At 38.3% G+C, this 23,065-nt stretch overlaps 1 protein-coding gene across 6 annotated transcripts; it reads left to right on the top strand.

Annotated features, from left to right (window-relative positions):
• Window positions 1-1,412: 1,412 nt before the first annotated feature.
• LOC127419061 (activity-dependent neuroprotector homeobox protein-like) lies at window positions 1,413-15,854 on the top strand. Of its 6 annotated transcripts, XM_051660136.1 has the most exons (5): window positions 1,613-1,997; window positions 7,651-8,047; window positions 9,932-10,048; window positions 12,168-12,260; window positions 12,382-15,854. In XM_051660136.1, the coding sequence occupies exons 3-5, from the start codon at window positions 9,941-9,943 to the stop codon at window positions 15,214-15,216; spliced, it is 3,036 nt and encodes a 1,011-aa protein (XP_051516096.1). In that variant the 5' UTR covers window positions 1,613-1,997; window positions 7,651-8,047; window positions 9,932-9,940; the 3' UTR covers window positions 15,217-15,854. The 6 variants fall into 6 exon arrangements, with proteins under 6 accessions (XP_051516098.1, XP_051516096.1, XP_051516095.1 ...); XM_051660138.1 differs by lacking the exons at window positions 1,613-1,997; window positions 7,651-8,047 and adding an exon at window positions 1,413-1,511; XM_051660135.1 differs by lacking the exon at window positions 7,651-8,047.
• The last annotated feature ends 7,211 nt before the right edge of the window (window positions 15,855-23,065 follow it).

Raw genomic sequence — 23,065 nt, forward strand, 5'->3', positions numbered from 1 at the left:
TATTACTATTATTACACTTTTATTACATGTAGATGATTTAGTATTTGTCTAAATATTTATATAATAATCTGTTTTTCATCTGTTTCAACAAGCACAGTATTTTTTCTGATGCATTGCTGAAAATGGATCTTATCTGTCTCTTATGCAGGTTCCTATTTCATTTGTGGACCGTGTTTATGGGGAATCCAAATTGGGTGGAAATGAAATTGTGTCCTTCCTGAAAGGATTACTCACTGTTTTTGCCACAACATGACCTTTGACCTCATTTGGTTCTGTTTAGTGATGTATGATCAGTGCTTATAATTGCTGCAGTGCAGTTGGCATTATTGTGCTCTGAATAGGAGTTGTTTAATGACAAGTTATATGTCCTATCACTTTTACTGTAGATGCAATTCTAGATTATTGCTCTGTGACTGCACACAAGGCTGCTGACGCTTTTGTATGGATCAAAATGCTTGCTTTTGAACACTTAATATTCCTCTATCTTTTGAAATTCACGTCAAAAATGTCTGTAACATTTGCAGAATTTAATAAAAAGGACCAAATAAATTTTTTTAATAAAATGTTATTCTGATCAAGAACGCAGACTAAGACCATTTCCCCCTTTTTTAATTTTGGAAAATTGATGGACTTAGTTCATATCTACCGAGATTATCAGCATTATTTTTAAAGGCTCAAACCCCTCTAGAAATATGTTGTATCTTTGAGTGGCTCTAGAGATGTGTGCTTTGAAATAAACATTTCATGTTGCAGTTTTGTTTTGGTTGTGCAATGCATTTGGATATTATCATCTAGACATAACATACTGTATATGTAAAATAAATTAGTTATTTTGTTTTTAGACTCTTCATCACTGGTGGTAACAAGTATTTTTGATCAAAGTAGTGAGATTTTATTATGGACTAAATTTTGCATGTAATTCCGTATCACAAGAAATCTATAGTCTTCGTCCAAGAGCCATTTCTGTCAGTCTCTTGCATTAGTGACTACTTTATAATGATATTTCCAAAAGAAAGTATTCCCTCTGGGTTTAGTGTTCAACAAAAGATAGTTACTGACTTTACCATAATGTAAGAACTGCTCAGAGTGAGTTTCATGAAGCCATTGTCAAGGTGAGACGACTGGGGCAAGCAGGGTGGGGGGATATTTCCAGTGCTGAAGGGCCAGTGGGTGGGGAAATCACCAGTGCTCTGCATCCCCGACACTGCACATCCAGAAGTAGTCCCGGTGAGTTGCGCATAAGAGCAGCACAGCGCCACCACCTGAACCCAAACTGCTCCGACGCTGGGTGAGTACTGAGGCACTGTATTCATCCGACTCTATGCGGGGTAGATACCAGATGCAGAATTGACGCATACGCCTCTAACCAATCAATTTTCAGCCGGTGGCGCCCCCTATGGGTTCATGCCGCGCATCTGCACCGGGGGGCTGTTTACACCAATTTCAGGACCGCTTAATAAAACATTATATGCGCAGATAGACACCCTTTTGAGAGACCTTGTGAAATTCAGGTAAGCAATTAGATCCCTCTATGACTGGTAAATGTTTGATTAATGTTCGCCGGGTATCATTCGGCACAATGTTTCTTTTTTTTATGGTAATCAAACACATATGTCACTTCCGCCCTTTTTCACACGCCATTTTGGATAGTGGACTGAATACTGGACCGGGTCGTATTGTTTAAGTGGATGGCGGATTACGTTAATTGCTCTCAATTATATCGTCTGTGTGGACAGTGCATAGTCGTAAACGCAGCGGGCGCTCAGCGCGTCACACTCCCTCTCCCTCCAGGACCCCCAAACACCACCACAGGAGCTGTTGGATGAGTTGCATCCCCGGCTGATAGCTTTGGGTCGGCCCGTGACAGGAGTCGAGCTCCCTCTTTCGGCGTGGTGTGTCCGCCCGTGAAGCGAACTACGAGGTGGTCGGCTCCCGTGGAGAGAAAGTGAGATTACGGGCTGCTGCTGCTGCTTTGTGTTAGCGGGAGCTCGAGACGGGTAAATAAACAGTCTCCGTGTGTGTATGAGACGGGCTAGCCTGCTAACTCGCTTATTAATAGGAACAGGAAATCTGGAGGGAGAAAACCAGAGTCATATAAACCGCGGTAAAGATAGTTTGCGGTTTGAAATTCAGACTTTGATTGGCTAGAAACCCGCTATGCGCTGTCGTAGACATGTAAACAATGTTACATGTTGTTCTTCATGATTTGTGAATTCAGACGACATCAACATCCGCTCTGCAATTGCTCGTTTGAATTTTACGACTCTTCATTTTCTAATGCAAATAGTTACAAAAGTTGAACACCTAGAAGACTGAAACCACTCTCATCTTGACCAGTCTGATTTGTGAATTTTTTCACAGCAGTTTGTTTTCCTGTCAACTCTTTTTAAGTCCATGAGTCGGGACGGTGACAAATAAGTGCTCTTCACTTTTCACTCTTTACTTTCACATTTCCAGCAAACATGCAGTCTGGGTTCTTGCAAATATAATTGTTTTAGATTGTGAAAACATTTACAATCACATTTGGTCGCGTTTGATTTCGTCTTACTGCTCTACCCCCACTGCCTTGAGTAATACTAGGAAATCATCTTATAATTCTTAAAACTGACCATCTTCACAGGTCACAGTAGGCTCAAAAAGACCTTGATGATTTGTGAATTTTTTTCACAGATCAGTTTGTCTCTTAACCATTTTTTGAGTTTTGGAGTCAACAGTTTACCTAAAATAATCTGTGCTATAGGATTTGAGAGGTCTCATTCTTGAAACATGATAATTATGGTGGTATAACATTAGTTTCACAAAAAACTGGATTTGTGAAAACTTTAACAGATTGATTTGACTCAGTATGATGGCTTCATGCAAGGGCGTAGCAGCCGTGTGGGACACGTCCCCCGCACTCTTTAAAAAGGTGATTTTTGTCCCCCGCACTTTTCCAAGCTAAACCCATACCAAGTCCAAATGGTGTATTTGTATACAGTATTCTATATGTTTTGTTACTTTGGGCTGATTGAGTGACCATCCAGCCAATCACAGGTGAGTTTCATGAGCCAAAACAACGCTTACGTAATAGGCCGTCAGTCAGACAGTCTAATCAGTCTTCTCTGTTCATTTCTACAGAGTTGCTTTCAACAATGCTCATTTATCCATGTTTTTTTTTATTGGCGTTGATGTTGATCTAAATGAATAATCTAGAAATGAGGAACACACAAATGAGAGTTATTTATCGGCATATTGTTCTAGATTGGCAGCATTACGTGAAATTTACTGCAGAAAAAAAAACAAAGGACAATCCATCTTTAAAGCACACATTGTAAGTGGAGTTTATATCAGTGCATGAGTCTTTATTAAGTTATGCTTTTTACATTATGTTTGTCAGGTAATAGTTTGATCGGTTGTTTTTGCCAATTCAAGCAGATTACTAGATCTGTGTTAAATATGTAAAGCTACTTTTAATATCAGCTCCTGTTTTTTACATCTATATTGGTGTGCAGTTGACAAACTGTAGAAAAAAAGATAGATTTGCTGTGATCTTAGAACAGTTAAGCATTTTACTGAAGTCAATAGATAAGTAGACAAGCAATTTTTATACATGAAAACGTACAGACATTATTGAAACTCATTATAATTATTATAAGACTATTATTGTTGTCTTTTGATAAAAGTCATTCTCAGCAGCTCACAAACTGTAGTGAAATGATAGATCTGCTTTGTTCTTTAATGCTTAAAACCTCTACTTAAGTCTCTTTGTAGGTCTGTAGACATAACAATTTTAGAGGATTAAAATTTTCTTTTGATTGTAGATTCAGTGACTAACTCATTTCACACATGACACCTTCTGGCATCACCAGAAATGGTCATTGAATCATTAAATGGATCTGAACATACTTTGGTGAATGTAGTCAAAACACTCGAGCCACATGGATAAATTTAAATCCCACAGTGCACAAGCAGAATAAAGTAAATAGAGTAAAATATAAAATTGTGCACATGCACAATTGTAATTATTGTAATTGATTAAATAATTTATTCAGGACCAGCTTGTGCTCAGTCTTTTATTGTCATGTGTGAAACAAAACCAAGTTTTCCACAAGATGCCCTTTATTTTTGCAGCAAATTTTGCAATACTTGAATCTTTAAAATACTACAAATATTAAAAGTAAATAATATGTTTATATTAATATAATACTTAAATCATACTTATATAATACTATATATTGTAATATATTAATACTGCACTGTAAGTGTTGGGTCTGTGGGTCTCTACTGGAAGCTGTGGACGGGTCACACTAAGCTTAAATAGACCATCTTGATGTGTGAATTTTTTTCACAGATCAGTTTTTGTCTCTTAATCCTTGTTTGAATGCTTGAGTCAACAATTTACCTGAAAAATCTGTGTTATAAGATTTGAGAGGTCTCATTTTTGAAACATGATAATTATGGTGGAAAAACAGTAGTTTCACACACAACTGGATTTGTGAAAACATTCACAGATTGATTGTAGTCTTTTTAATGGTTTCGTGCATATTGGCATTGTGAAAAATTAAGGCTGTAAGCCAAAAAAGTAATAAAAGGCCTAAATCTCTAAAAACTGAGCATGTAGATGGGTCACTCTAGACTTAAATTGACCTTCATGATGTGAATTTTTTCATAGATCAGTTTTTGTCATTTAACCCTTTTTTTAGTTCTTGGGTCAACAGTTTTCCTGAAAACTCAGTGTTATAGGCTTTGAGAGGTCACATTCTTGATGATAATTATGATGGAAAAACACTAGTTTCACACAAAACTGGATTTGTGAAAACTTTCACAGATTGATTTGACTCAGTTTGATGGCTTTGGTTTGTTGTTGACAAATTTTGATATGGTTGATACGTCAACTAGCTAGTAATATTTTTTTAATCCTTGTGCAGTGTTTGGGTCATTTTTTACCCAAATTGATTTAGTTTCTTTAATAAAAATGGTATCCTTCATCTCGGTGGGCCAAGGCTTGGTTACTTTAACTACATTTGCCATATGAACCCACAAAATATTGGACTGTATTCAATGAGTTTAGGCCACATGACAAAAAAAAGTAACACTCTTGGTGTTCCAGGTCATTTTTGACTGACCATAGGAAATGAATGGGAAAGACTAAAACAAAGAGCAGTTATAACACTACACCTATAACTCAGATTTTTCAGGTAAACTGTTGACCCAAGAACTCATAAAATTGGTTAAATGACAAAAACTGATCTGTGAAAAAATTCACATAAGGATGGTCTATTTAAGCCTAATGTGACATCTAGGTGCTCATTTTGTAGAATTATAAGACGTTTATTGTCAAATCAATTTGCGAAATTTTCATAAATCACTAATGTTTTTCTATCATAATTATGTGTTTCAAGAATGTGACCTCTCAAAGCCTATAACACAGATTTTTCAGGTAAAATGTTGACTCCAAAACTGATCTGTGAAAAAATTAACAAATCATGAAGGTCAATTTGAGCCTACTATGACCCATCTAGATTGTCAGTTTTTAGAGTTTTAGGCCTTTTATTTTACTTTTAATGGTGTATATCCTTGATTTTCCACAATGCCAATATGCATGAAGGCATTAAAATGACTATAATCAAGCTGTTAAAGTCTTCACAAATCCAGTTTTTTGTGAAACTAATGTTTTACCACCATAATTATCCTGTTTCAAGAATGAGACCTCTCAAATCCTATAGCACAGATTATTTTAGGTAAACTGTTGACTCCAAAACTCAAAAATGGTTAAGAGACAAACTGATCTGTGAAAAAATTCATAAATCTTCAAGGTCTACTCCTGGAGTCACAAGTTCGAATCCAGGGTGTGCTGAGTGACTCCAGCCAGGTCTCCTAAGCAACCAAATTGGCCCAGTTGCTAGGGATGGTAGAGTCACATGGGGTAACCTCCTTGTGGTCGGGATTAGTGGTTCTTACTCTCAATGGGGCACATGGTAAGTTGTTCGTGGATCACGGAGAGTAGCATGAGCCTCCACGGTGTCATGGACAATGAGCCATGTGATAAGATGCACGGATTGGCGGTCTCAGAAGCAGAGGCAACTGAGACTTGTCCTCCGTCACCCGGATTGAGGTGAGTAACCATGCCACCACGAGGACCTAGTAAGTAGTGGGAATTATTATTATTTATTTTTTTTAATTACAAATCATCAGGGTCTTTTTGAGCCTACTGTGACCTGTGAAGATGGTCAGTTTTTAGAATTAAAAACCCTTACTGGGTAGAGCAGTAAGACGCAATCAAACGCGACCAAATGTGATTGTGAAAACTTTCACAATCTAAAACGATACATTTGCATGAACCCAGACTGCATGTTTGCTGGAAATGTGAGAGTAAAGAGTGAAAAGTGAAGGGTGAAGAGCCGACCAATTACAGAGTGGAGGATGATGTCATCTGAATTCACAAATGAACAAGCTGAAGTGTTTTAATGATACTTGTTATAGATATTAACCAAGCAGTGCCGTCATCTCTGCACGTGCATTATCTCTAATAATAATCAGTCATTACTTACTGCATCTGATCACTGTTGTTATGTCAACAAAGTAAACAGTTCAACGTGTGACTCTTTCAGGTCTCTAATTGGTCGGCTGGTCAGAGTTTTCTCAAGAAAACTTCCTGGTCATATTTAACCCCAGATCAATATAAAGTAATGAAATTATATTTTGCATAAAGAAAAGAAAGGGTATATCTAGGACCATTAATTATTATTAAATTTTTTTTCATTATGGCATAATTTTCATGACACTTAAGCACATTTCTCATTTTACTTTGACTATTCCCATTGTTTCCAAAGATAATTCTCATTACCCATAACTAAGTCATGTTCTTCTCTATTACAATAAAATATATCACTTAAAATGGAAGGCAGTACCAAGAGAGTACTATTATGATGATGCATAAATACTTTACAATTAAATAACACTTTATAATTTTTTTCACATTGTGGAAATGAGAATGTCATAATGACCCTGTTATTTCACATTGCGGTAATGCGAATTAGGGGGTAAAATGTAAAAAATGTCAGTGGCCCAAAAAATAGACTTGATTTTCGTTATGCAAAATATTATTTCTTCTTTGTTTCTTTGATTTTTGGAGTAAAAAGGGACCAGGACATTTTCTTAACAGTTTTCAGTGTGATGCAGTCTTTAGATTGATTGAACTATTTGGCACTGTTTACTTTTTTGTTCTGTAATTTAAGTGTAGATGTCTTTCAGCATTGAATCATCTTCACGGCTTGATTCAACATCAAAGTAAAGGCAAAACTGTAATGTTTGTATTAGACCGTTTATGTTTATCATGCTGTGTTTTTCCCCATGGATATACAATATTTACTGTCATTTTTCAATCATAGGTATGGTGTTAGGCCATACAGTATGTTAAATTGAGATACTGATTCTGTTTGACAGCAGATATATTTCTTCACATTTACACAAGGTTTATGTTGTGTCTATAATAACTTGATTAGGGAGGCCATTGAGAGAGACAGTCGTGACTGAAGTTAACTCTGGCATTCAGTTTGAAATTAAAATATGAGAGGTCAGATGTATTCTGATGTTCATCATATATTTGATATTACCTTGTCAGTTCAGATTTGCCTGTATATAAGCAGTATGTATACTGTACATTCTCAGAAATCTGTATGTGCGGGCTTCAGATAAAAACCTCCACCCAGAGCAGACACTGCAGATATAGCTGTGTTCCACACGCTGCCCTCTGATGCTGCTCAACAGGAGGCGCCATTCCAGGACTGTAATGCAGAAGACTGCACAAAAAAGAGCGGAAAAAGGCCAGGCAGAAATGGGAGAGGCTTATATAACATGGAGGCAGCGATGCCCTCTAGCGCCATCTAGAAACGATGGGATAAATTCAATGAGGAGATGAGGAATGCCAAACCAAAGAGAGAGAGAGCCCTCATTCAGTGCTGAAGTGAAACTGCTCCTCTTTGTTAAAGAGGGGTATACAGAGTGATGACTGTCATTGGTTAGGCCAAAAGCTGACACAGGTTTTCCTTGGTGATAGGTGAAATAGGTACATGATCTTTGACCTTTGTTGATCTCTGACCTCATTCTGTGGTTGCAGTTTATTGTTTGTTCAGTTAAAGACAAATGTGGGATCGACCTTGTTTTGGTGATGTAATGAGTTTAAATTTTATTTCTCAATTTCTGATATTTATTGTTCATTAGAGCTCCAATCTGTAGTGCATACATGTAGACTTACAGGTTTTCTGAGCCACAGCTTGGTTAATGTGTTCATATTTTTTTTGTCTGCACTGTAATTTTTGGTTTAAAATAAGAATAATTTTGAATGGCAAAAGCAAGTTATCTTTTTTATTATTCTCTATTCAGCATGCACCTCATTATTGCAAGCTTGATGAGGACTAAGAGAATGATGCTGACTGACTCATTTGCTTTAGATCTTTGCCGCTCATTAGTGACCAATGTTCTGACATGAAGCATCACAGTGTATCACAGCAAGTGTGTTTACATGTGCATCAAAATGTTAATAGCCATCAGAAATCAGCTCATTATGTACCTCATTATGAACCTCACAATGCAAGAGAACCCTGATTTTTTTCCTGGTTGGTCTTGATGTCAAAATGTAAATGGACATGCACGCACTGAATAAGCTGCCAGAACGCCGGTAAAGACATTTCCATGCAAAAATAAATTGGGGTAATGGGTTCAAATCTAGTTGTGCCGATCATTTGCTTTAATCCATTTATGACCTTTCACCAATAAAGGTTCAAGACGTGTACATCAGAATATTTCTAGCAAGTCAGTCCACCGGCGGCCATCTTTGGAACACTCTCGGGCAGCTATTTTTCTATGTAAACATATGACATGCAAGTATAGCTCTTATCTACTTGAATGGGGAAAGGTAGAAATCTCAAATGGTTGGTAAAAATTATGATCAAAGAACATATTTCAAATCAGCAGTAAAATCTGACAACACTGGTATTATACATTGTGCATCTTTACCTCAGATTACGAAAAAAAAAAATCCAGTTTGTATAGCTAATGGGCGTGTGCGTTCTCGAGTTGATTGACAGGCAATGCCTGTTTATAAATGGTGATTGGCTCTTTTACCTGTAAGGCAGGACTTCCTTTCTACATCCGTTGACCGTTGGGCACTCCAAATCATTGTAAAAAAATTGGCCCCTTTATGCTAAATAGTCTCTGGTTTACATGACCTTACATTTTGTTGGTTAATTAAGCATAATCATTGTAAGATTGAGCTGCTAAACACACTCAGTGAGATGCATTGGTAGATAGACCACATTGCTCAGATATTTATTTATTTATTTATTTATTTTTTCTCCTAAATTTGGCCTGCCCAATTCCCACTACTTACTAGGTCCCTGTGGTGGCACGGTTACTCACCTCAATCCGGGTGGCAGAGGACAAGTCTCAGTTGCCTCCGCTTCTGAGACAGTCAATCCACGTATCTCATCACGTGGCTCGCTGTGCATGACACCGCGGAGACTCACAGCATGTGGAGGCTCATGCTACTCTCTGCGATCCACACACAACTGACCACATGCCCTATTGAGAGCGAGAACCCCTAATTGCGACCACGAGGAGGTTACCCTGTGCGACTCTACCCTCCCTAGCATCCGGGCCAATTTGGTTGCTTAGGAGACCTGGCTGGAGTCACTCAGCACACCCTGGATTCAAACTCGTGACTCCAGGGGTGGTAGTCAGCATCAATACTCACTGAGCTACCCAGGCCCCACCATTGTGTAGATATTTTATAAAATCTTTCAAACTATTGCAATACAAAACCGGATGTAATTTCTGTGCAGAAGATCAAAGGCAGTAACATTCATTCATGATGATAAAACATAATGCATGCAAATTGCATTTGAAGCAGCCTGTTTACCTGCCCAAATTAATTTAATTTATTTATTTCCAGGTGGGCAGAATGTTTCAACTCCCTGTCAACAACGTCAGCAGTCTAAGGAAAGCTAGGAAAAATGTGAAAAAAGTTCTGGGTGACATTGGCTTGGAATTTTGTAAGGAGCAGATTGATGTAAGTAAATTTTATGATTGGGCTACATAGATTAAATGTCTACATGGACAAGAAAAGTATATGCTCACCACCATGGATCATTCTTACTCCCATAGAACACATGTTCTTTGGGAGAACATTAGAGATGTTAGTCAGAATGTTAGAAGTCACTGTTCACTTTTTCCAGATAAATAAAGTGAAAGACAAATGAGGTTAACATTCTGCCCAAAATCTCCTTTTGTGTTCCACAGAAGAAAGTCGAATGGGTTTGGAAAAACCTGAGGGTGAGGGTGTTTTTTCTACACCCCTCTATTTTTACACAACTACAGTTGAAGTCAGAAGTTTACATACACTTAGGTTGAAGTCATTAAAACAAATGTTTTAACCACCCCACAGATTTCATATTAGCAAACTATAGTTTTGGCAAGTCGTTTTGGACATCTACTTTGTGCATGATACAAGTGATTTTTCCAAAAATTGTTTACAGACAGATTTTAATTGACTGTATCACAGTTCTAGTGGGTCAGAAGTTTACATACATCAAGTTAAATGTGCCTTTAAGCAGCTTGGAAAATTCCAGAAAATTATTTCAAGACTTTAGGCAATTAGCTTCTGATAGGCTAATTGGAGGTGTACCTGTGGATGTATTTTAAGGCCTAACTTTAAACTCAGTGCCTCTTTGCTTGACATCATGGGAAAATCAAAAGAAATCAGGCCAAGACCTCAGAAAAAAGTCTGGTTCATCCTTGGGAGCAATTCCCAAATGCCTGAAGGTACCATGTTCATCTGTACAAACAATAGTACGCAAGTATAAACTCCATGGGACCACGCAGCCATTATACCGTTCAGGAAGGAGACGCATTCTGTCTCCTAGAGATGAGCGTAGTTTGGTGCGAAAAGTGCAAATAAATCCCAGAACAACAGCAAAGGACCTTGTAAAGATACTGGAGGAAACAGGTAGACAAGTATCTATATCCACAGTAAAACAAGTCCTATATCGAGATAATCTGAAAGGCTGCTCAGCAAGGAAGAAGCCACTGCTCCAAAACCACCATAAAAAGCCAGACTACAGTTTGCAAGTGCACATGGGGACAAAGGTCTTACTTTTTGGAGAAATGTCCTCTGGTCTGATGAAACAAAAATTATTTGGCCAAAATGACCATAATTATGTTTGGAGGAAAAAGGGTGAGGCTTGCAAGCCGAAGAACACCATCCCAACCGTGAAGCATGGGGGTGGCAGCATCATGATGTGGGGGTGCTTTGCTGCAGGAGGGACTGGTGCACTTCACAAAATAGATGGCATCATGAGGAAGGAAAATTATGTGGATATATTGAAGCAACATCTCAAGACGTCAGCCAGGAAGTTAAAGCTCGGTCGCAAATGGGTCTTCCAAATGAACAATGACCCCAAGCATACCTCCAATGTTGTGGCAAAATAGTTAAAAGGAGAACAAAGTCAAGGTATTGGAGTGGCTATCACAAAGCCCTGACCTCAATCCGATAGAAAATTTATGGGCAGAACTGAAAAAGTGTGTGCGAGCAAGGAGGCCTACCAACTTGACTCAGTTAAACCAGTTCTGTTTGGAGGAATGGGCCAAGATTCCAGCAATTTATTGTGAGAAGCTTGTGGAAGGCTACTCAAAACATTTGACCCAAGTTAAACAATTTAAAGGCAATGCTACCAAAAACGTAGAAGCCTTAATTTTGTTTTGGTCACACATTATACATACATTTTTGCATATATATACAGTGAAATTTATTTGTTTTCACATATCCCAGCTAAGCTGGGGTCAGAGTGCAGGGTCAGCCATGATACGTACAAAGTGTATGTAAACTTCTGACCCACTGGGAATGTGATGAAAGAAATAAAAGCTGAAAGAAATTTATTCTCTCTACTATTATTTTGACATTTCACATTCTTAAAATAAAGTAGTGATCCTAACTGACATAAGACAGGGAATGTTTTCTATGATGCTCATCATGATTCCTTGTATGTGTAAGCATACTTGGCAATAAAGCTGATTCTGATTCTGATCACATGCAGAAAATCTTTTTATTTTTTTTTTTTTTTTTTATGTAGCCTTGATCTTATTTTAATGAGACAGTCTTTCTCACTCTGTGCTCCTCTTTTCCCTTTCAGGACTATAAAGAATTTGTTCCCAATGAGTTCTACATTAAGAACACGTCATGGGAAGATGTTTGCATGTGGGACCTCTCAATGACCAAATCACAAGTGAGAAGTACATTAAAAGCTTAATTAAGAAAACTCAACTTTATTTTACAATCTTTTGTCACTTTTTGTTTCTCACCAAAACACAGTTTTTCTGACCCAGTTGTCCCCTTTGTCTTCTCAGGAGTACCGCTCAAAGCCATTCTGCTGTTCAGGATGTACATTCGCCTCAAAGTTTTTCTCAGCCTACAAAAGTCACTTTCGTAATGTACACAGCGAGGACTTTGAAAATCATATTCTTCTAAACTGCCCCTATTGCACTTACAATGGGAACAAAAAGACATTGGATACACACATCAGATTGTTTCATATGCCTAACAATGCAGTGCGCCAGAATGCTAGTGGGCTTCAGGGGGCAGGTGTTGGTTTGAAGGAGGGTGCGCGCCTGGATAAGACACGTGATAATGTTGAGCAGGCCGTGTACTACTGCAAAAAATGCACTTATAGGGACCCACTATACAATGTGGTGCGCAAGCATATCTACCGGGAACATTTCCAACATGTAGCGGCACCATACGTGGGGAGGCTTGGTGACAAGGCAACACCACCTAATGGGACAGCAGGCTCTGGTACAGGGAGTAATACCGATTCTAACACCACTACTGGCAGTGCCAATAATACAAGTACAGCCATCCATTGCAAACGATGCCTCTTTGTTCCACGTACCTATGAAGCACTTGTGCAGCATGTCATTGAGGACCATGAGCGCATTGGATATCAAGTTACTGCCATGATTGGGCATACCAACGTAGTAGTACCTCGGGCAAAGCCTGTAATTATGGTATCCCCTAAGGCTCAGGGGGATAAAGGCATCGTTGGTATAATGCCAAAGAGCATGGTAGTGGCAGCTGGAGGCCGACCTTTGTCCACTCATCAGCTGAGTCGCATTGTCATTCCAAAAGGAAGTTTGAACTCAACTAGTCTCCTGTCAGGTATTCACCTGAAACAGGGGGCATTTGGTCTGAAGCCAGGGTCTACCCAAGCTTTGACCATTGGAGGACAACAGGTGCAGCTCTCAATGCAGCAGCAGTCTCTAACAAATAAATCTCAGCTTTCTGCTTGTCTTCGCAGTTCAGTCTCTACATCAGCATCCACCTCTATACTAAAGATTCCTCAACTGACCTCACGAGTTCAGGCAGCGGCTACAACTGTGACTTCTGTTACCCCCAAGAAAGGCAACTCAGTCTTTGGCACATCTTATACTCAGAAATGGAAGATCTGCACCATCTGCAATGAACTCTTTCCAGAAAATGTATATAGCTCACATTTTGAGAAAGAGCACAAAGCAGAAAAGGTGCCAGCGGTGGCCAACTACATCATGAAAATCCACAATTTTACCAGTAAATGCTTGTACTGCAACCGTTACCTACCTAGCGACACACTTCTTAACCATATGTTGATACATGGCCTGTCCTGCCCACACTGCAAGGCCACGTTCAACGATGTCGAAAAAATGGTGACGCATATGCGAGGGGTGCATCCAAACGAATCCATCGGGTCACATAGAGACTCGCCACTTACTTTTGACCTTACACTTCAGCAGGGGAATCCGAAGAACGTCCAGCTGATTGTCACCACATATAATATGCGAGATGCCCCTGAAGAATCTGTGGCATTCCATGCCCAAAACAATGCATTGTCATCATCACATGGGCATAAACAGGTTACGCTACAAATACCAAAGACACCATCCAATGCCTCAGATGCCATGCCAGCTAAGACTTCACCACAAGCTGCTGTACCCTACAAGAGGGATGTAGGGAAAACACTTTGTCCTCTGTGCTTCTCTATTCTCAAGGGACCTATCTCAGATTCGCTAGCCCACCACTTGCGTGAGAGGCATCAAGTTATACAAACGGTTCATCCTGTGGAGAAGAAGTTGACCTACAAGTGTATCCATTGCCTTGGTGTCTATACTAGTAACATGACAGCTTCCACCATCACTTTGCATCTTGTGCACTGCCGCGGTGTAAGTAAAACTCAGAACGGTCGACCCACTCCATCTGCCAGAGTTGCACAGGCCCAGGGTGCTGGCCTCAAAAGGTCAGGTCTAGCAAACTGTGACCAGACCGAGCCAAAGAAAAGGAAAGTTGTTGCAGATGACCAAGATAGGCCAATGTCACCAGAGGACCCTGTGGTCTTCGCTTTGGACCCAAAGGGTCTTGAGAATGAGTCCTACGAGGCACGTAAAGCGTTTCTCACACAATACTTCAACGTGCAGCCCTACCCCACTCGCCGAGAGGTGGAGATGCTGGCATCCAGTCTCTGGCTTTGGAAATCTGACATTTCTAGCCACTTCTTGAATCGAAGGAGGCGATGCATGCTTAATTGTGAAACGCTACAAACTCGGGTCTTACTGGGATTTAAAATGGAAGACATTGTACATTTGCAGCATCCCATCAAATTTCACTCTAAGTGGTATTTCGAGGGCAACAAACATGAGCCGAAAAGACGAACTTCTAGAAATCGCATAGGTCGATCTGCCAATGCCATTAGCTTTCAGAAAAGAGCTACAACCAATGGTGGTGACTTGCAACAGAAGCAGGGGACACTAGCAAGATTTGCTGCCAAAACCTCACTCTACACTAATGGTCAAAAGGCCACTATAGGGAGCAACTTCAATGCTTCAATCAAGAGTACCTTAAAACCTGGAGCACTTGTCAGTTCGGAGTCAATTGCTGTGGACTCGGACAGTGAAGATGAGGAACATGTCAGTGACGTGCAACAACAAGAGAATGCTAGGCTAAACACACCGTCAGTTAGTAGTGAGGAACCAGAGGTCAGTAATAAAGAGGATGCGATCTCTAATATCAGGGAGGACTCCCACAGCGAAAATGGTTATGGGTCAAATTACGTGTTAGAGGAAAAAATTCGGCCAATAGATGAAAGCCAGTCAGGTATAACAAACAAGCTTGAACAGTCAAATTCAGAGACTGTTTTAACAAAGCAACAGGTCTGATTTCAGGACAGGGTTAATTAAATGAACATGTATACATTTGCGTTATGTTTGACATACACCAACAATGCTGCCTCATTGAACTTCTGGACCGTGGTTACAGACGGTAGCTATAAGGATATGCTTTTTCCTCAACTCCAAAAGCCATTTAAAAGGCAAAAAAGTCATATTTTACAGTTTTGAAGTTATGAAGATGACTGTGAATGATGCTGGGGTTTCTCTCAGGATAGGGAAAGACAACACTGAACATGCACCAAATAATAGAAAATGATTTGCCTTCAGTTTATATTTCTTTAAAATAACTAGAAACATAATTAGTTTCTTCAGCCAATAATGTGTGGTTAAAGGAGTGTCTATTATTCTTGAATTTCATGTTATTATATAGAATGGGTAGTGTATATTTGTACAGTCTTTTATATATGTCTAAGGAAATGTGTAGGTGTACTCACTGATTGGAAAAAAAAAAAAAGATTTGCTATTCTTTTTGTGCTCACGCTAATATGTTCTACATTGGATCACATTTAAAATGGATATGGCTTTGGTGGCTGTTTTTCCTGTTTACTTTTATTAACAAAAGTATAGCACTTTGCTAAAAAAATATGTCTAAATATAAAAAGGCAAATTAAAAAGAACACAATCTCTTCTGTTTTGCTTGTTTATAATTGAAGTATTGTTTTTATAAATATATTTATAAATGCATACCATTATATAACTTGTGTTGTTTAAAAGCAGTTTTTCAATATACAGTTGTGCTGAAAAGTTTGCATACCTTGGCAGAAGTTGTGAAATTTTGGCATTGGTTTTGAAAATATGACTGATCATGCAAAAAAAAATCTGTCTTTTATTTAAGGATAGTGATCATATGAAGCCATTTATTATCACATAGTTGTTTGGCTCCTTTTTAAATCATAATGATAACAGAAATCACCCAAATGGCCCTGATCAAAAGTTTACATACCCTTGAATGTTTGGCCTTGTTACAGACACACAAGGTGACACACACAGGTTTATATGGCAATTAAAGGTTAATTTCCCACACCTGTGGCTTTTTAAATTGCAGTTAGTGTCTGTGTATAAATAGCCAATGAGTTTGTTAGCTCTCATGTGGATGCACTGAGCAGGCTAGATATGAGCCATGGGGAGCAGAAAAGAACTGTCAAAAGACACCCCGAATTTTCCACTTCTTAATAAGTGATTGAACAGTACTGACTGGCATTTTCAAGGCTTTGGATATCTTTTTATATCCTTTTCCATCTTTATAAAGTTCCATTACCATGTTACGCAGGTCTTTTGACAGTTCTGCTCCCCATGGCTCAATATTTGTTTTGCATGATCAGTCATATTTTAAAAATCAATGCCAAAATTTCACAATTTCTGCCAGGGTATGCAAACCTTTGAGCACAACTGTATCTGCCCTAACTTCACAATAAATAGCAGTTAAATTTATCACTGTAGCAGTGTGCTAAGTAGACAAGTCTGTGTTTGGTTCAGCCTCGGCTGAATTCTGTTTGTTTTCTCTTCCAACAATTACACTTAAACTTCTACAGATGGATGTTTTGTTACATGAGGTCCGGAATGAGCATTCTCTCTTCAGTCTAGCTTTGTTTTTTTGTCACAACAAGCATTTCTGAACAATAAAGTGCTGTATTGTCCTTCTTAGAATTTTTCCAACCCTGCACAGCCTCTACTATCTTTTTCCACCTTTCTATGACCTTTTATCTTCACTGGTTTAGCATATTTCCAGTAAACTTCTCACGTAACTGCTTTTTTTTTTTTTTTTTTTTTAAAGAAGCTTAAGTGGAGGTTGGCTTAGTTTGTACAACCATGTTCTCAATGCCCCTCATAATGCAATTCAGAATCTATAGAATACCTGAATGTTACTTTCTTCTGTGGAACACACACACACCAAAAAAATGATGAAGGCCAGTGCTTGTCCACAGAGCAGTATCGCAATGGGGGAGTGGAACATAAGTCTGACAAAAGGGTAGGAGGAGACTCTGTAGTGCCCCCTGCAATCAGAGATGAGCTTTGGGCAGTAGCACTGCTTCTGGTTGAGAGTGTGGGTCCTGAGTTCAGCTAGCTCTGGGGTTCAAAACATTGCTACACACATCATGCGCATGTTCAGCTGAAATTTGAGCAGGGGGGCTCCACGTCGATTCTCGCCTTGGGCACCAAGTAAGCTGGAACTGCCACTGTAATTACGAATTGTAAAGACAATTCAAACAGTCATAAATATTTTCTTATAAGCTTGAACATTATTTTTACATGTTTGAATTGAGTACAAATGTAGAATTGACTCAATATTGTCAAGTTCATGCTTAAATTAACTATTTAAATTTAGAAAATTTTCCGATATATTTACTTCACAAAATCACTTTTCTGAGAGCACACTGAAAATCTATTTTAAATCTGTAAATTAACAGTTTTATCATTTTGAAAAAGTTTATGCAAAGAAATAATTTGACATAAAATTATAAAGAAATATCTACGATTCTGAACTAATCTATTTCTAGATCACTAATCAAAAAAGATAATTTGTGACTACTGACCATGAGGGCGATTATACACGTAATCTTGGTTAAAATACTGATTAGGCTATGCTTAATAATCTGACAACGTGTGCCATGACACCTTAAATGGTTTTCCTTTATCAGGGAAAGGTCATAAACAGTTTAAGCATGAATATATTTGCCTACTACCCCGATTTTGCGTTGCATGAAAGCACCTTTACCGGCATCCAATGTGTGCAAGTGTTGTGCACATGACTGTTTACTTTATGATGTCAAAAGAAGAATATAACCCCATTATTTCAAAGGTCATGAATTATAAACATGGTTTTCTTGCATTGCCCAATTTTTTGATAAACTGTTTTATGGTAGTTCACAGCGTATCGCTGTGCATGTAAACGTGCTCTAAGCTATCTTCTTTTTACTAAAGGCTATATTTTCTTGCTTCCTCAACATTCTTAAATCATGCTGGGATAACATGGGTCATCAGGTTTTGCACAAGCTTGTGGAGTCCATGCCAACTCGAGTGCATGATGTCATTACAGCAAAAGGGGATCATTTTTAAATTCATGTTAATTTTTCAGTGCACCTTTTCAGTCAAATTGTTATGGCCTTAAAATAAATTGTAATGAAGAAATTTGTATTTAAAAAAATAAATAAAACTGCAAAATAGAATTTTTCATAAGTGGTTGCAGACTTTTGGACCCCTATTTATCTGCATGTCTTCTATATGTAACCTATGATGAAATAGAAGTTTTGCAACTGTATTGAGGTCTTTATAAGTTAATCAGCATATGTCCTCTGGCAGTCTAGCATATTGTAGCTCATTGTCATTTCATCGTGTTTTTTGTTTTGTTTTTTTGTGCTGCAACATTAATGGACTGTCTGGTGCAGAAATTACTCTTTAGTCTTCTCTGTTACAAGAATTCATTGCTTTGAATGTCTGTGGGAAATGTCTTGACAATTGATTTTGCAGATGACTGACATGTATTCCCTGTTTTTGTCCATACTTTTATGTTGAAATTCTTGTTTAGTTCCACGTTCCTGTTTCCTGTGTTAGTTTTGTAGTGCTTTGTAGTTTTATTTCATGATTGGTTCTCCCTGATTGTTTCCCCAGGTGTTCCTTGTTTTCCCTTGTGTATTTAAGCCCTTGTTTCCCCTGGTTAGTTTGTCAGTCTCAGCATGTATTGTTTGATGCTCGGTCCCTGTGTTTCATTATATTCTGAGTTACTTGGTTTTATTAAAGCTGTGTTTAGATCCTCATTCCTCATCACAATGACTCTGAAAACATGTTATAACTCCTCAACTGGCTCATACATATTTGAAGGTATTCTTGGCTCCAGCATTTAAATTCCATTTCTTTGTTTCATTATTTTTGTTTAACAAAAAAATATAATAAAATAATACATAATTAGTAAAAGATGTCAACTGTACACTTGCAGAGCATTTAAGGAATACCGAAAAAAGGCAAGGAACGGGGGTGACTTGGTCAGCTCTCTGGTGACTTGATTTAAGAGCACATGTGATGAGCTCACTCCTGATTTATCACAAATTGTTCTGCACTACACTGCATTTTAAATGCTGTACTTTAAATAGGATTATTTGTGAGAAATCGCACATACTTTAGTACGATGTCAAGCGGGGCGTAGCAGTCATTTTAAAAGTGTGTTTTAAAGATTAAAGTATTGCAAAATTAGCAGCAAAAATAAAGGGCATCTTGTGGAGCACTTGGTTTTGTTTCTCACATGACAGTGAAAGACTGAGCACAAGCTGGTAATAAATAATTTAATCAATTACAATAATGACAATTGTGCACAGGCCTGGCCCACCCAATCATGAACTTGGCCCACCTTGAGAACTACACCCACCTCTCCAACTGTTTGGCCCACCCAGGTCTGATGGCCCAGCTTACATCTTAGAGCTGGAGCCAGGCCTGATTGTGCATGTGCACAATTTTATATTTGACTCTGTGCTTGTGCATTATAGGCATTATATCAAATGTTTTGACTATGTTAAGGCTGCACAATTAATCGAAAAACTAATCGTGATTACGATTACGGCTGCCACGAATATGTAATCGTGAAAATTGACGATTACAGCGTTCAATTTAAGTCTGCTCGTGTTGCTTCAATGGTTTCTATTTACAACGTGTTTTTGCAGCGGTTGAGTACTCTAACCAATCACTAACATGTACGTTGAGCAATGAAATGGCAATGGCCAATCAGAGCCGCTTAAATTAATCCTCCGTCCTATCAGTAATGACAGCTGATCCTAATGCGCAGGTTTTAAACCGTCTGAAAGCCCAGATGCTTGCTTTATGTACCACTTCTGTTCGCATGGCACACGAAAATTAATACTGAAGAAACATCACCTGACACTCAAAAAGAAGCTGTAGAACAAGAGCGGAAAGCACTTTAGAATTATTTTGGATTCATTGCATATTGCACCGCTCGCATTGAACATTACTGCTTTAAGGAACCTCTCTGGGCCCATGGGCTCACTGGTCTGCAGAGGCCCCCTTCCATTTATTGAGCGGGGGGTGGATCTGCTGTCCGTTGAAGATGCATACGGCTTTAACGGTTGTGCAATGTCACCATGTCAACAACCGTGTCTCCCGCCGGAAGTGTTTAAATGTGCTCTGCGAACATGGATAGGGGAAAATGGGCCCCATGGCTGCAACCTGGGCCCCGTGGGAGTTGTAGGCCCCTGGGCTTCGGACCGTATAAGCCCGTGCATTAAGGCGCCCCTAGCTGCTGAGCATTACTTTTATCAAAAGACAACAATAGTCTTATAATAATTGAGTTTCAATAACGTCCGTACATTATCATGTATATAAAAAAAGCGTGTCTGCATATCTACTGACTTCAGTAAAATGCCTAACTGTTCTAAGATCACAGCAGATCTATCTTTTTTCTTACAGTTTATCGACTGCACACCAATATTGAGGTAAATTTGTAGAAATGAACAGACCCACATTGATTAGACTGTCTGACTAACGGCCTATTACGTAAGCGTTGTTTCGGCTCATGAAACTCACCTGTGATTGGCTGGATGGTCACTCAATCAGCCCAAAGTAACAAAACATATAGAATACTGTATACAAATACACCATTTGGTCTCGGTATGGGTTTAGCTTGGAAAAGTGCAGGGGACAAAAATCACCTTTTTAAAGAGTGTGGGGGACGTGTCAACACCCATTTGCGCTATTCCTTGAATCAGGGTTGTTAAAATGTTCTAAAAGTGTTGAACTATTAACACAGGTAAATACATCATCTAATCCTTAATGGACATTGTCAGTTTTATAGTTTTTATTCAAAAGATCCTGGCACAAAGATGCAATTATTATTTAGCTTTGGTAGATATCTTAAAAACATGAACATGACTTGGGGAACATGGTGATTCAGTTTGAAAAACACTGTGAAGTCCCATGGTCATGGTCAGGGCAGCGCTAATGCAGGGCACTTGAGAGTCAGGTACTAGTGCCAAAGGCTGGTTGCTGTCAAGGAAAAGCTGGCAACTAACCATAAAATATCTTGAAAAAGAAACACACACAGCATAAGCACTGAATTGAATGCAGAGAGATATTTTGACTAAGATGTGTTCAAAGGTTGCTATGGCTGCCAAACAGTAAAAAGCATGTTATAAAATCTCTCAAAAGCTTCTTCCACTGCTGGAGAAGCTCTTAAATAATTTGGGTCTGAGTCTTGTTTGTTTATTGTTTGTTTGTTTATTATTGTTTGTTTGTTTATTGACTTTTCAGCATTTTTACAGGTTCTTCAAGATGTTCGTCAATGAAGAACGCTGAATTATTTTGCTGTTACAATTAAACGTCAATACTGTGTCAACATCTGTTTCTCAAATATGAGGTAAATGTCACCTGTGTTACATCCATGTTAGTAAACAGAAGTTCTACATTGCAGATATAACTTTACATAGAAAAGGTTAGTAAGCAATTCTTCACTCATTGGCTTGTGGCTATACTTTTGAAACAGTGTGTATTTTAATGTTGATGGATTGGTCCCATTCACTTCCATTGTAATTTTAAATAAACTATGTGCGAGTCATAATTATTTTTTGTGGTAATCAAAATGATGGCACAAATAATCTCAACTGAGCTTACTTGTCTTGAATCTAGAACATTCCTTAAATTGTTTAAATTGAAAGTCTTCAATTGTTGTGATTCTGTGAGGACGTTTAGATACTATAAATGATTTCAAACATATGTAGTTTAATACAGTGCTAGTTGATGCACAACACATCCATGGACTTTTTTTATTTTTCAAAATATCTGGATTTTAGATTAAAACATATATGACTGAATAAGGGAAATTGTATGTCTTAGGCCTTACTGGTCACCATTTTTATTACGAATTTTTAAAAGTAGAAATATTCCATTAAGACTTTCGATTAATGTAAGGTCATACATAACCATAAAATATTGAGCAAAATGCCTTTTAAAAAAAGATTTACATGGAGTATAGCATGTTACACTGCAGGACATATCAACTTCAGTCACATTTTAGTTTCTTTTTTAATGTTAATATTGTATATAAATAAATGACATAAACAAAATTACATTTAGTAATCACAATGTGCCTTAAAATTAGGTTGCTGTGATTTCAAATTGTTAGATTAGTGGTTGCTGTCTATTACACTAGATGGCAGTGTTATAAAAAGGGCGTTGTGCAAGGCCAATGAAAAGATATTTCTGCAATTAAAGGGTGGCCGAACCATTAAAAGAAAGAAACCTTTGTGAAATATGTGTTGATGCTCTCATGTAGAAATCTATTGCTTGCACATGCACAACAGGTATCGCTATTGTGGGAATAAGTTCTAACATTTTGTTATTCATTTGTAGTAAATTATATTTTTATACTGTAAAAATCAAAGCTGGCTTGAGTATGACATTCTAATTGGTGCATCTACCTCCTGTATTGCAATGGTGCCTTGTTGATGGACAGTTGTGTGATATTCTGTAGGTCTTGATGGCCAGCACTGAGAGGTTGGAATGCTTATGTAAGGGGGATCTCAATGGGGCATTCCAATGCACTGTTGGAAGGTTCTTCAGTCAGCTTGTGTTTTGGTCCCTGGCCACAACAGCAATCTGTGCTCTGCTCCGAGTTCCCGATGGCCGGAACTATATGTCCTCTGTTCATTGCCTGTTTATCACTTAACCTCCTCTGATTACATGCACCACATATTTCTCATTATCTCTGCCTTAATCAACATGTTTTAAAGGGAAAGTTCACCTAAAATTGAAAACTCTGTCATCATTTACTCACCCTCATGTGGTTTCAAATCCATTTGACTTTCTTCTTGTGGAACGCCAAAGTAGGTGTTAGGCA

The sequence above is a fragment of the Myxocyprinus asiaticus genome, chromosome 28 (genome assembly GCF_019703515.2).
Source record: "Myxocyprinus asiaticus isolate MX2 ecotype Aquarium Trade chromosome 28, UBuf_Myxa_2, whole genome shotgun sequence".
In the NCBI taxonomy this organism is placed as follows: domain Eukaryota; kingdom Metazoa; phylum Chordata; class Actinopteri; order Cypriniformes; family Catostomidae; genus Myxocyprinus; species Myxocyprinus asiaticus.

Bases quoted from the DNA above. Each gene is read 5' to 3' on its own strand.
- LOC127419061 (XM_051660138.1), top strand. From the start codon at position 9,941: ATGTTTCAACTCCCTGTCAACAACGTCAGCAGTCTAAGGAAAGCTAGG. The intron at 10,049-12,167 runs GTAAGTAAATTT...TTTCCCTTTCAG, and splicing joins TTTGTAAGGAGCAGATTGAT to GACTATAAAGAATTTGTTCC. The intron at 12,261-12,381 runs GTGAGAAGTACA...TTGTCTTCTCAG, and splicing joins TCTCAATGACCAAATCACAA to GAGTACCGCTCAAAGCCATT.